This window comes from Centruroides vittatus, unplaced genomic scaffold, assembly GCF_030686945.1.
Source record: "Centruroides vittatus isolate TY-2023 unplaced genomic scaffold, ASM3068694v2 contig_883, whole genome shotgun sequence".
Classification (NCBI taxonomy): domain Eukaryota; kingdom Metazoa; phylum Arthropoda; class Arachnida; order Scorpiones; family Buthidae; genus Centruroides; species Centruroides vittatus.
In genome coordinates, this window is record NW_027122575.1 from 1,544,431 (window position 1) to 1,560,181 (window position 15,751).

Sequence of the window (15,751 nt, forward strand, 5' to 3'; positions counted from 1 at the left end):
TAAATTTATTATATATATTTTTTCAAAATTTAGACTAATTGTAAATTAGTTTACCTACCTGATAACCAACAATGGAGCCCATAGACCATTGCCTTTCTTGACAAACTCTATTTGCAACACTAATAGCAGCAATTCGTCTTGGTTGAGTAACAACAATATTACAATGCTGATTTTTAGAAGAATAATAGTCTAAAATATACTGAGGAACTTGTGTACTTTTACCACATCCAGTAGCACCTTGAATTATTACTACTTGATTAATTTCAAGTAAGTGTATAATCTGAAAAATTAAAATGTTCATAATTATATTAAAAATTGTTTTAATAGCTGTATAGAAAATTATGTTTTAAGTGAAACAGAAATATTCATCATCAGTTTATTGTGTGTCATACCACAATATATGAATATATTAATAATTAAGTAAAATTGCATTTTTAAAAAGTTATTTGTTTTCTTTCTTCATCAAAATGAAATTAAAGCAATACAAAATTTAAAGTAGAATTTTCTATTTCTAATTTAGAACATCAAATTTCTAAACTAATCAAAAAAGTTTTTAAATTTTAATATATTAATTTATTTCACTTCAGAATGTCTTAAATTATATTAATTTCAACAATAACTAAATTGCAATGTTGAAAAACATAAACTTAATAAAAACAGGATACATCTCCCTTATTGATAGTGTGATAAAAAAGATCCAAAACAAAATTTAGGATACTTTTCCATTATACTCCATGTTGCATCATAATACATTCCTATGGTCCAGGCTATATTGTGTTGTGAGCTGTTGAATTGCTTATGAAATGACACAGCCAAATCAGATTATGATTTCAAATGAAAAATTGGTAGTGTGCATAAATTAAAACTTAAAAATTTTATATATATATTATTTTTTGTATTTTAGAAAAATATTTTTGTTAATTTCAAATAAATTTTGATTTTGAATTGCATACATGAGATGCAAAATTGTTGGGCAATGCAGCATAAAATAGGAACTTGACAAAACATGACATAAGGCATAATGAAAAGTATCAAATTTTACAAATAATAAAGTGCTTTCAAAAGTTACTGTCAAATTTTAAAGTCTTATGACTTATGAGTTACTTAAAATAGCCATAAATTCCCCTTCAGATTAGCAGTGAATAGCCTCTCATCTTTGCAAAGGATCATTCATAAGAGATGCACAGTAACTTTGAACTTGTTAAGAGTCTACAAAATTTCAATATAAGAAAAGTATTATATTGTCAGCTTGTATAAGTGTTACAACCTAATAGAAACACAAATAAATGACATTAGACAGCAATTAGGTAGGCTGACACAATACACTAAAAACAACATAACACCCAAATTAAGGAAACAGCTCAAAAACATTTTCAAGAAAATAAAAACACATACAAAACATGAACATCACAACACACACATTACAGAATACATTGATACACTAGAACAAAAACTTGCTGCCAAAGCACGTAGACTCAAACGATACAAAACATGTACACTACAAAAACAACAAAATAAATTATTTACAAACAATGAAAAACTCTTTTACAGACAAATTAATAACAAAGCAAACACTGATACACAGCACAGTGGCACACCAACAGAAGAAGAACTCACAACTTATTGGTCTTCTCTTTGGTCCAGTGCTGTCACGCACAATGCTGAAGCAGGCTGGATCAAGGAGAACAAAAACTTACACAACATACCAACTACGCCGTGTTGAAATAAGCATACATGATTTCCAATACACTGTTAACAGAACACACAACTGGAAGACACCTGGTGTAGACAACATTCACAATTTCTGGTACAAAAAGTTTACATCACTGCACCAGGAACTAGCTAAACACCTAACACACATCATCATCAATCCACAAGACATGCCAAATTTTCTTACTCAGGGCATCACCTACATGAAACCTAAAAACAACAATACCACAGACCCCACACAATACAGACCAATTACATGTCTTCCAACACTCTACAAATTATTGACATCCTGTATCGCAAACAAAATATACAAACATGTTGAAGAACACGACATTCTAACGGAACAACAAAAAGGTTGCCGTAGAAATCACAGGGATGCAAAGAACAGTTACTCATAGATTCAGTCATTCTATGGCAAGCACACAAACAACACAGAAACATACACATGGCACATATATACTACAGAAAAGCATTCAACAGTGTTCCGCACAGTTGGCTGCTACATATTCTACACATGTACAAAATACATCCATCACTCATTACATTCTTCCAAAACACTATGCAGCACTGGAGAACAACACTACATCTCAGGGTTCATAACACTTCCATACAAACAAACCAAATCTTTATTAGGCGAGGAATTTTTCAAGGAGATTCCTTCAGTCCTCTCTGGTTCTGCCTAGCCTTGAATCCATTATCCAACATGTTAAACAACACACAATATGGCTACAATATCAGGCATGAAAAAATAACACAGTATACACTATCACATCTCATGTACATGGATGACATAAAACTTTATGCACCCACACAAAAACAACTTCATCAACTCCTACAAATCACACATTCATACACCAAGGACATACAAATGGAATTTGGCCTAGATAAATGCAAAACACTTCACATAGAAAAAGGAATCCTGAAGAAAGAAGATTTTGCACTTGGAAATGGAGACATTATTGAATCCATGGAAGAGGGTGAGTTCTACAAGTATTTAGGATTCCAACAGGCCAAACTAACAGAACATGCACAAATAAAGCAAAGATTAATTAAAGAATACCAAAGTAGGTTAAATGCTATTCTCAGAACACAGTTAAATGCAAAACACACAGTTAAAGCAATAAACACGTATGTCATCCCAGTACTCACATATTCTTTTGGAGTTATACATTGGACTCACACAGATCTTGAGCAACTCCAAAGGAAAACAAGAACTACACTTACTAAGCATAAACAACATCATCCTAAATCCGCCACAGAAAGATTAACCCTTCCACGTAAAGATGGCGGACGTGGCCTGATTGAGACAGTTAACCTTCACTACAAACAAATACAGTCACTGCGAGAGTTTTTCTACAAAAAGCAAGAAACATCACAATTACATAAAGCAGTAACTCTAGCAGACTCGAATAACACACCATTAAACTTACACTCACAACATATAGACACGACACAACACACAAAAAGCATAGACACCGTTAAGCAATCATGGACTCAAAAGGCATTCCATGGCAGGCATCCTTACGACCTGACCCAGGATTTTGTTGACAAAACTGCGTCAAACAGCTGGTTAGCCCAGGGATGCCTGTTTGGGGAGACCGAAGAATTCATGATTGCCATACAGGATCAGGTCATAAATACTAAAAACTACAGAAAACACATACTCAAAGATACAACACTCACAAATGACACATGCAGAAAATGTCACATCGTGCCAGAAACTATACAACACATCACTTCTGGTTGCAAGCTCTTGGCACAGACAGATTATTTACATAGACACAATCAAGTAGCAAATATAATACACCAAGAGCTTGCAAAGAAATACAAATTATTAGACATCCATGAACTATACTACAAATACATTCCACAGACAGTATTGGAAAACAACACGCACAAAATGTACTACGACAGAGCCATAATCACAGATAAAACAATTTACCACAACAGACACCACACTTATTGACAAACACAATAAAATCACATACATTATAGACAGCCATTCCAAACACTCACAATGTACAAAACACATTCACTGAAAAAAAATTAGCAAGTACACATAACTTGCCCAGGAAATAAGGCATCTGTGGAGGATGGATAGTGCGCTTATTGTACCTGTCGTTTTCTCCTGTACAGGTGTTATACCACACACACTACACAAAAGCCTGGGCACATTACAATTGAATAGAAATACATACATCACACTACAGAAGGCCACAATATTGAATACTTGCCATATTGTTAGGAAATTCCTGAATACTGACACTGACACACTTGTTTAATTTTAGTTTTGTTTTGGTTGCTATGCCTTGACTCTGGTCCGGCATAGTACACAGCCACCGGTGTCAACCGAGTATAACCCGCTACACCCAACATAATAATAATAATAATAAAGCCTTGAAAACCAGCCTTTCCCCATTCTCAAATCTTTCTTCTATTTAATGAAAAATTAATGAAATTTGTAAGAATGTGAAAAATCCCCACTGTTTTCCCATGAGACTCTTAATGCCAATCAACTAGCCAACTTTTACTCTTAACAAAACTTAAATCATGTTTTTATTGCTTTAAAATAATTTAGATAATGAAAATAATAAAAAGTGAATTCATTTAGTTCATTGTCATAGTTAAAATTAATTACATGTATGTTATTTATTTTCTACATATCAGGAATTATATTATCCTTATAATTCAATTCAAATGTTATAAATTCAAAATTTGTTTCTTTAGGTCATAAGTGATCTAATCTATTATAATTGGAAGACCATATCTCATTTTAGAAGAATCTCAAAGTCACATGCTGTAAAGCAAGTTGTGTAAGTATATCCTAAAATGGTGTAGATCAGTGGTGCCCAAACTATGGTCCCAAGCCAAATCTAGTCTATAAATATATTTGATATATCACTTATAAATGTTAGAAATAGGCCTACTTTATGTATGCGATAGGCACCAAAAGTTTCCGGCCTAACTATATTTTAGATATGATAGGAATAAAATAATAATAGTATCAGACAGCATCATCTGTATTTAAACTAATAAAACAATTTTTCTTGCTAATTTTCATAAGTCACTTGAAAACATTCATTTTAGTTAGACTTGTTGCATTAATTTGCATCATGTTTACCTCTTGCAGAACAATGCACCAGTGCACATGACTGCCATGAAGGAGTATGGGTTCAAGGAGCTTGACCATCCACCCTCAAACCTGGTGCCTAGAGATTATCATCTGTTTCTGAAACTCAAAAAAGACCTTTGAAAAAGTCCTGAAGAGTTGCAAGAGGCCATTTATGAGCATTTTACAGATAAAACTGCAGACTATTTTTGAAGAGTATTGAAATGCTAATTCCAAGATGTAATTAAGTCTATTGAACTACAAAGAAACTATATTAAAAAATGACACCGTTGTTTTATACCTTCTAAAACATAGTTAGGCCAGAAACTTTTGGTCTACCGCATATTACGTAATATGCAAAATATTTGTAGTCTGTCCACCTATAACTTGTGTACAATTTGGACCACCAATTTAAAAGCTTGGGCATCAATAGTTTAGATTATCTAAGTTTCATTTTATCTGAATGAAGAAGCTTATCTATATTAATTCTTTCTCAAACAAAAACAAAAATGCAGAATATTTTCAGAAAAAATTTATCCTGAAAATTATTACCCACTAGCATTCAAAATAAAACAATAATTTATGAATGAATTAATAATTACTACTATGTAGTTTATTTGTAATATAAATATGTATATTACATACAAACTTCCATAGACTGAAACAATGTTTCACATTGTGATTTAACACTTAAATTGTTTGCACATACTAATGGAGTTATCTGTATTTTTGTGAATATTTTTATAGTAAATAAAAATGTTTTTATTTATCATAAAAATATTCACAAATTAGAAGAAACAGTAAATGTTTTCATATCACAAGTCTTTAAAGCAGAGTTGACCTTTTATTTAAAGCTACTCATCCCCTTAATATGCAAAAACATTAAAAATTCCAGGGTGATGGTTTGTTCCCGAAAGGTGTTGAAAAGGATATATGAAAACATTTGTTTCTTTTAATTTGTAAATATTTTTATATTTCATTATTGTCTTGGCTATTTTATTCATTAATTTTTACTTACTGTTATTTTATTTTTTTTTACCATTTTTAATTATGTTACCTTAGTATTTTTATTTTAGCTTTATTTATTTATTTATTTTTTTTTCAATTTTTATTTTTGTTTTTAGTTTACGCATGAATGTTAATATATTTTTTTCATATTTATAATTTTTGTATCTACCTCAAATATATCTATTTAGCATTTTAATATATAGCAATTTAAAAATATCTGTTAATTTTTAAAAGAAATGTTCAAATTTGTAATGTTCAGTTAGATTCAAAAAGTTATGTATAAACAGTTGTTCTATTTGAACTGTCAGAACATCAAATATTGCTAATCTGAAGATGAAATTGAAAGTACTAAAAATGCTTAATCTGAATAAATATCCTGACTCTTAACTCCAAGTTTCATTCTAAGATTTATACCCATGCAGTCATCTTTTTCAGTTTTGACTAAAAAATTTATTTTGATATAGCAATGAATTTTAATGAATTTCATTTTTAAAGCAAACAATGTTTGAATATTACTAAATATTGTGCTAAATATGGTAATAAAATACAAATATTATTTCATAATTTTGTAAAAAGTAAGATTATAAACAGAAATATTTTTAAAAACTTTTTTAAACTGATGCATATACAGGTATACCTTGGGTTACATTGTTTCGAGTTAAGTCGTTCTTGATTATACATTGTTTGTCAAAAAAAAAAAAATAATATATGGAAAAATAAAAATCAAGTTTAAGTCATTTTATTCGACTTTACCTCTGTCTGTCACAAATATTGAAGTTGTAATATTACTAGAAAAACATTAAAAACACACAAAATCATTTTACTGTACAATAAATAAGAATAAAAGTATATAAAATCATATTAAAATACTCAGAATCGGCTGTTGATGCTGACTATCCACAGCCATCTACATCCACAATGTAAATAAACAAATTGAATGTAAATATTGGTAAATTTAACATAAAGTACTTTTTTTCTACTATTGCAAAATAATTTTAATAACTGTATTTGTTATTTAACCTTACAAAATCATTTATTTTATGTCTTAGAGCAAACCACATTCACAAATAGAGTCCGCGATGTACAGTAAACATTGCCAAATTGTAAACATATACTGTACATGTATTCATAAATTTAGATTACTTTTTTCCTGTACTGTATTAAAAACTAAAATTTATTTGCTTATAAACTTAGATTCTTATTAACCATATATTATTAAAAATGCATTTATAAATAAAATACAGAACTGGGAATAGTTATTTGTAGTTTAGCCTAGTGACAAGTAAATTCGATTTAAGTTGCCTCTCCTGGAACCAATTACCGACGTAAGGTGAGATATACCTGTAGTTTCATTTTTGAATTCTTCAAAAGAGAATTTAAAGTAAATCAGAGTTCAGATTCTAAGTTTAAAATCAAATGATTTTTACATATATAACATCATAGTATGAAATAATATAATATAATAATTGAAAAGCAATTTGCATAAGTTCTATTTATGCCATAAATAGTAAAAAAATATTTTTATCATTCAAAATCTAATAGTTCAATTTAATTTATTATAGTAATTTATTATTTAGACTCAACAAAATTATAATATTTCACAGAATCTAGATAGCCAAAAATAGTAAAATCTTAAATATCTCAAATAAAAAGGCAAAGAATTAAAAAGTGATTTATAGTTAGATATTCTACTTCATTAATAGAAGCCCCATAATTACATGATTGCAGTATTGATGGCCCAAAAAAACAGTATCTATCATTTGATGATCTTATAATTAGTCACTGAATCTCCAGCAACTTCAGTTGTTTATGGACTTTACAAATGTTTATAACAAAATGGTACAAGTTATGAGTGATAATAAAATGAATGTAGTTTTAATCAACATTTGTTATCAATACATTAATTTTAAATATGAAATTTCTGGGAATACATTAAATATAGTGTAACAATAATTAAATTTCATATATTAATTGCTTCTTATACTGTCAACAGTAACTAAAAATATAAATCAAATTCAATTATTTATAGTTCAGAATTAAATTATAGCCCAACTTTCTAGCTATACTTTGTTGTTTTTAATTAAGGTAATTTGGTTTAAAATTCCAGTTGAATTAATCCATTGGAATTCTTAACAAATTTACTGCTACAATTATTTTCACTTTTCTTTTTGTTAGACTTTATGGCCCACTGCATTAAAAGTAAAATTTATATCTGCACAATACACATCAAAGCAAAACTAAAGAATTATACTAAACCAAATTCAGTTTTAAAAATTTAGTTTTATGTCAAAATTTAAATTTATATTTAAAATACAATTCAGACTTTGCTTTGTATTGTGTAGATAAAAAGTTATTACTGTAGTCACAGAATCATACAAAATAGCAAAAAAATAAGTAAAAACACACACATTAACAAAAAATTATGCACCAAGGAGAAAGCATTGAAACTGAATGGAACTTTATTAGTGCAAATGTAATGGTAAAGGTAAGAAGTGATTACAATATAGAGAAAGCAATTTCCTATCATACAAAAATGCAATTTAAACATACCTTAGTACCATGTAGGACTGCCTCTTACCTGGATACATGCAACAATACAGTTGCACATGGAGGAATACAGGCACCATATGCTATCCTACAACAAATTTGCTCACAGATGTTGCAAACTACCACTCCAGATCCCTCAAGCTTGTAGACAGTTAAAGTTGTATGCCATCTGGTCCCATAAAGGCTCGATAGATGACAGATCTGGGGTCTGTGCAGACCAAGAAATATGGTAACATAACAGATATTCCTGGGAAACCTTAGCTGTGTGTGGCCAAGAACCATCTTGCTGAAAAATACTGTTTGCAGCCCTGCCATGAAAGGCAATACATGAGACTGAAGGATTTATTAAACATACCACTGTGCTATCAATGTTCCTGGTAATGCTATGCAGAGCCAGGCAGCACTATGTGACCATAAATAAGATAGAGAAAGAATACTAGTAGTGACTGTCTTCCAGAGCAGCATCCCAGTAGTAGGAGCAATGTACCACTCAACAGTAAAAGAGAATTAAAATTCTTTCCAGTGCTCTGCTACACTAAAGAATGTCTGTCCATTTCCAACAAAACCAGGATTTGTTGCTAAAGACAATATACCAGTTCATAGCAGTCTATGCTTCTCTTTCATGACACCACTGCAAACAGAGTCAATGATGTTGGGATGCTAATGGCAGGACATGTAATGGTCACTATGCATGCAAATTTTCCTCTGCTAGACACCCACTAATGGTATGGAAAGAGACTACAATGAGGATTCCACCTGTTTCTTGATGGTGGAAAGATACTGTTGCAATTGTTCATGCTCGTCTCATGATTAGATGATCATCTCTTCTGGTGGTCTTTCTGGGTATTCAGAGCCTGCCCATCATTGTCACTGAGACAGGGCATCTGGCTCTGCCTCAATTCCTGCTTAAAAACATGTCAAACAACCCAAATGGCAGACAATTCAGCAAAACAGACATCCTCAGCCTGTGGATGCATCTTTTGTCAAACTCTGTGTGCTACGCATTATGTCTTTTTGATTTGTACAGGCATGACTTGCATTCAAAGATTGCCAAACAACAAGCACACTGAAAATTTTGAAGACTGGTTTCTGTGAGCATTTTTATAGGATACCGGGGTAACAATTTTAAGGCACTCTGGTGCCATTACCTGACATGCAATCAGCCACAACTGTAATGATTTACATATCTGTTTGAGACACAGACATATGCTAAGTTTTGCAATAATTAAACAATTCTAGCCAAGTGCATATTTTTTTTTGTCACTAAGTATAGTAGAAGATACAAGGCACATTCAGAAAGTAAGTACCATATGCCTATATCTTCCTAGGATTTTGGTCATGCATGCATAGTTACCTCTTTTACTCAAGAACAAAGTAACCAAGCTATATTTGTTTTTCTTGTTCATGTTGAGGATCACTAAGCATCAGTTATAATGTTCAAAACAATCAAGCGGCCCACCAGTTGTGAAATACAATCAATAATTAGGTTTTTAAATGCAAGAAATGTTCAACCACACAAAATGTACAGACTAAATGTGATAAGTGAAGATATGGTAAGAAAGTGGGTTAGAATGTTTAACAAAGAAGGGACAATATTCATGACATGGAGCATAGTGACCATTCATCCCTAGTCAATGAAGACTTGCTGCACAATGTTGAAAAGAAGATTCATTCTGATGGACAGTTCACAATTTCGATTTTTCTACAATTTCCCTACATTTCAAGATCTTTGCTGCATGAAATTGTGACTAAACACTTGCATTTCAAAAAGCTGTGTTCAAGATGCCAAAAAATGATAATGCACATACAAAAAACAAAATGCATGGGATCAGCCTTAGAACTTTTGCAGCAGTATGAAGAGAAAGGAATGAATTTTTGAAAAGAACTGTCACTAGGAATGAAACGTGGATTTGCCATGTGATACCAGAAAGCAAATAACAATCACTACAATGTCCAGAAATGGTTCAAGTCACAGACGATTGAATTCTATGAACAGGGTGTCTTCAATTTAGTAACAAGAGATGATAATGCCTCAATTTGCATGGCAATTATGTTAAAAAGTAGATTAAGCTATGTATAATTTAATGGTAATTAAATTATTTTTGTTTCAATTGTCTACTTTTTTAAATAGCCAAACAGTACTTACTTTCTGGACAGGCCTCATAAAATATTAATTAGCTTTTATAATATTTATTAACATACCTTTTCTATCTTTTAAAAAAATCATTATTATTTGCATTATCATCATTATTATCTTAAACAGTAATCTTTGTAGTTATTTTTATAGACGTAAAAAATTTTTCAATTTACCTTTTCTTTGTGTGATGTAATAATAAGATTTGGATCATAAGTATGATTAGGGTCAAAATATGATGAATAAATTTCAGCTCTTTGGTCATCACATGGATTACTGTTATCAGGTAATGTATCACTAACAGAACTCATCTGTTCAACTTCATCCATTTCATTAATATGCATTGTTCCCATTCCTGGTATATGTACAGTTTGCCTGAATGTTTGCTATAAAAAAAAAAAAAAATTTTAAATTAAATAAATATTTAAAAAATTGATTTTAACAAGGAAAAATAAAAGGTTATTTTATCTGATACATAATTTATGTATCAGATTGTTTTATCAAATATAAAATAATTATAAAATTTTAGTAACCTGTCTATTAACTGACGTTTAAATTTTATATGCAGTAACCAAGCAACTATTTTCAAGTTTTTACAGGAATAATATCTGATGCAATTCAAATTCACCTAGAACAGAATGATCATTATCAACAGAAGAACAACCATTGAAAAGTAAGTGGCTTTAACTCTTAAGCTCTAAAAAATTTTTCTATCTGTTTTTAGACTAAACTGTTTCTATCCCTCAGTCTACAAGGAAAACACAAAAAAAATTTAACAAAAATAATATTAAAGTAGCTAAGACATAGCCGAATATTGTAGCGCCACATCACTAGCAGACATTTGAATTTGCCGACTAGAATGCGGTCGGTTAACCAATGTGTCGGATAATCGATGCTCTATTGTATTATGTTTATAGCACGGTAAGTGTTAATATTTGGATATCCTATAAACTGAGATAATAAAGCATTTAGAAATGGAAATTAGGATTGACAAGAAATACATTTAGTTAGAAAAATAATGAAATTCTGGCAGTTCCATCAAAGCTCTAAACTCCCAGAAATGGCTAGTATAACACATGGTTAACTCCTTGGTTACCTTTGTTCCACATGGAATGATGCTTGGAAAACCCCCTAAGTAATTTATTTTTTATACAGTGGAACCTCGGTATACGACCTTAATCCGTTCCTGATGTTTGTCCTGAGAGATGAGAGACTGTCGCTGGTCTCTCATCTCTCACAAGCCAGTTGCTGATTGGCTAATACAAATGATTAGCCAATCAGCGACTGGCTTGTGAGAGAGTTTTTTCTGATTGTATTATGCCATCTTGTATGCTCATCAGGTTTTAAAAATTCAACAGAACTACCACATAAATGCATAAATTCTAGATTGCATAAATGGACCTAAACAAATCCAAGAAAAATAGAATAATCATACTAAAATAATACACTTACTGTTTTTTTATGTTTTGTTCCCCCCAAAAAAATAAAGATTGTTTGTTAAATATTGGTTTTTATGTTTTCATATTGTATTTATTCCTGATCATTATGCAAGAAAAACGTTAGGAAAGGCAAATTGTGAATATTTTTCATATTTTATAGGGAAATAAATTAAATTTATATTTGCATTCTATCAAAAAAAAAAAAAAATTTACTGGACCAAGTGCAATTTCCATTCCCACAGGCCATGCTCTAACTATTTCCATTATATTTATATGACTAGAGTGTTGCTCTGAAGTAATAACAGTACATATTTCAATATATAGTGTGTGTTGCAGAAATGCAACACATGCAGGTTACTTGACGAGTGTGTTGTATATAGGGATTGCAATCCAGCAGTGTTTTCAATCCAGCTGGATTTTTGCTGGACCAACATCATTCCAGCTGGATCCAGCGCAGATGTATTTTTGGTGCAATAAAGTGTTATCTATCTATCTATCCAGCAATTTATGGTTTTTTTTAAAGAAATAAAACATTTTTTTTAAATACTTAAGAAACTTTTATTATTTAGACTGGTCACTATAAATCAGTAAAACTTCTTACACATTTAGGTAGTAAATTTAACTTTGGTTCGGTTTAACACTTGAGATAGAGATAATTAACTTTAAATGTTTAGTTAGATTATAATTCTAATGTAATCTTTAAGTTAAATAATAGCAAAGGTAATTCTACTAATTAATTTGTATTAATATATTATAATAATGTAAGGACAGATAATCAGTGGCTAAGTGGTTAATTATTAGTGTTAGTAAAGTAGTAAGTAATTAGTAGTAGTCTAGTAGTTAGTTATTATTATCACAATCATGAATCACATACGTTCATATCATCATATATCTAAAATACTGATACTCATTAATTTAATTAACAATTTAACTAACTAGGTAGTCTCAGTTTCTCACTAATTTTCACAATAAAATTGCCTAGCCTAGCCCACTAACCACTTATAGAATACAAGTTAAAAACCCTTATTTAATAGAATTAGAGTAGAAGTTATAAAATATTAGTCTTGTCTAGAATAAAATATTTTAAAGGATTAAATAAAATTAAATCAATCACTTCTGTTATTTTTTTGACTTTTCTGGAAGTAGGATCTCAAGAAACAAATGGTATTGATGGTGTTGTCTCCCGACCTACTTCTTAATGAATTGAATATATATCCCGCTATGGAGAAGGCCCTTTCTGCCTCTACGCTAGTTGATTTCAGGGTCATCAAACAATTATAAATCATTTCGTCACATGATTCATTGACGTCACAACAGGCAGTGAGTTAGAATTATGCACCAGGACTAGGAGAGGAGTTACTTATTTTATTTAGCGCGAAGACACTTTATTTAGCGAGAGCGGAAAGTCAACTGGCAATTAGACCAACAGAGGTAAAAGGGTGGGCGGTGTGGTGTAGAGGGGGTGTAGCACATGCTGCACTGAACAGCAACGTCACTCTTGCCGCTGAACGATAGCGCACGCAGTAAAGTGACAACGCCAACAACATAGACTTTTGCGCCATTATTTAGAAAGTTAATTGAGTATTTGCGGATCCAGCAGGCCGAAGAATGCGCTGGATCCAGCTGGATTGCTGGATGAGGGATCCAGCAATTGCAATCCCTAATTGTATATTTGCAACAAATGGCACCTAATTGTTAACAACACAAGAGCAAACATTATAAACAAACGAATTAAATTAAAGATTCAGAATTTTCTGAATATTTAATTAACTAATTGTTTAATTAAAGATAATCTGCTGGCATCTCTACAGGGAAAGTGATTAAGTAATACAATATTTAATATGATCTACAAGAAAACTGTCAGACTACAAAAAAGGCATAATAAAGTAGCAGATAAGTTATATTGTATTTGAATCTTTGTAATACAGTGTAAAAACACTGTTGGAAGCACAAAAATAAAACAGTAGAAAGTACAGAAACAAAAATACAAATCTACAAGATTTTTCTACATATCAGTCTACAAATTCACAAATATTGTATACACAATAGAACTGTTTAACTATTTCTGAAAAGAAGCTAGCTTTGATCATAAACATTTATATCAAATAATTGCCAAATTATATTGGGCTATATTAATGCTATTATTAACAATTAAATATAAAACAACTTGACCTAGAAGTATTAATAGCAGCATTAATATATAGCCCAATATATATAATCTGGCAATCATTTGACATTCATCTAAAACATTGGATTAAGCTACATTTATACTTGATAGAACTGAAAAATAACTTAAAAGGAAAAAACCAATTCTACTATAGGTGATATTTTCAGTCTTCTTACATGATTGAAAAAATTTTTGACAATATCTAACATAGACAGTCGTCATAAAATTTTATGTTTTATCAGAATTACCAAAATTTTAAACAAAAGCTATTATTTTGATTTGTTTACCTGAGAAGTTATCTGTTTTTCCTCCTCTTGATATTTCTTATAATAATCATTTTCTGATCTACTAAAACTAAAATGAAAATTGATTAATTTTCAAAAAAATAAACATTAAAAAAATTATCAATTCAAATTATTTTCAAAGATACTAAAAATTATTGATTATAATATTAAACAAGAAAAAAAACAAGAAACAGCTGTAATAATTAATTATAAAAAAACTAAAAAATAAATTTCAAAAGAAATGAAAAAATTTTTTAGTTTTTCATATTAGCCCTAAGTAATTAGTATATTTAAAGTGTCCTTGTGGTTTAATTATTAAAAATTAAGAAAAAATAAGTACTTTTTGGTTAGTAAGGTGTCAGTCAATTGATGACATCCAATTTGCATTTACATCTTAATATTGCTCTAATTTAGGTTAAATTGTGTACAAAGTTAATTAGAATGTAAACTTATCCTTTTCTTTAAGTATGTATAAAAGTTATGAAATTCGGTTATGAATTTAAACAATGATAGGTAATACACATTTGATATCCAAAATGATTAGCATATTTACGCATATGTATAATTGCAAACTGAAATTTCTACTTCTAGTTGTTTATTTTACTTATCTTTTTTTATTTTATGTTATTTGTTTGTAAATTCGAAATCAGATTAATATTCAATGTTAAAATTACATATTTTCATTTTATTTTCAATCTTGTTTGCATAGTCCTGCATCTCATTGTTGCGTCAATCATTGTCTTGTGTTCATGTAAATTACATTTCTTGTTGGGAGTGATGTACCTCAAAGGCAGATACTGTAATGTTTTTATCAAAGTTTGCCATAATTGTACCTTGTAGTCATTTTTGTTTTTCTTTGATTTAAAATGGATTTTAGAATATAGCATTTGATAACTGACAATGAAATTGCAATTTGTTTTTCCCTAGAAATTGGAAAATTACATGGTGAGTTAGGAAATAATCCTAGCACGATTGTCAATTGGAATGATTATATCCAATATGTTTGGGCCAATTCTATAATATCTCTAATCATTGTAAAATTAGGTGGTGCAGACAGAGTCATTAGTGATACGAAAGTTGGTTTACAGATAGAAAACAAAATGTCAGACTTTTTCTTCCGCAACAGTGGGTATTCAGTGGAATTTGCCATGAATCGCTAAAAATGTATTTTAGTTACCATGAGAGATCTTTCAGCTAAAACATCAATTGATGCAATATAAAATGACGTGAAAGAAGGTAGTATAACAATTTCAGACTGTTGGAAAGTATACCAAAAAGAAGAGTTAGAAGAAGCCCGACATGAAACAAGTAACCCACTGAGAGACACTGAAACTAGATCTCATACTCAAAACA

At 30.3% G+C, this 15,751-nt stretch overlaps 1 protein-coding gene across 1 annotated transcript in view; it reads right to left on the minus strand.

The window, feature by feature from the left end:
- spn-E (spindle E) overlaps nt 1-15,751 on the minus strand; it is a 141,360-nt gene that overhangs the window by 115,232 nt on the left and 10,377 nt on the right. Inside the window, exons 2-4 of the mRNA XM_067280367.1 lie at nt 14,402-14,468; nt 10,685-10,894; nt 59-280 (exon numbers count right to left, since the gene is read on the minus strand). Coding sequence (XP_067136468.1) covers nt 59-280; nt 10,685-10,894; nt 14,402-14,468 — 499 coding nt within the window. The remainder of the gene's footprint in view (nt 1-58; nt 281-10,684; nt 10,895-14,401; nt 14,469-15,751) is intronic.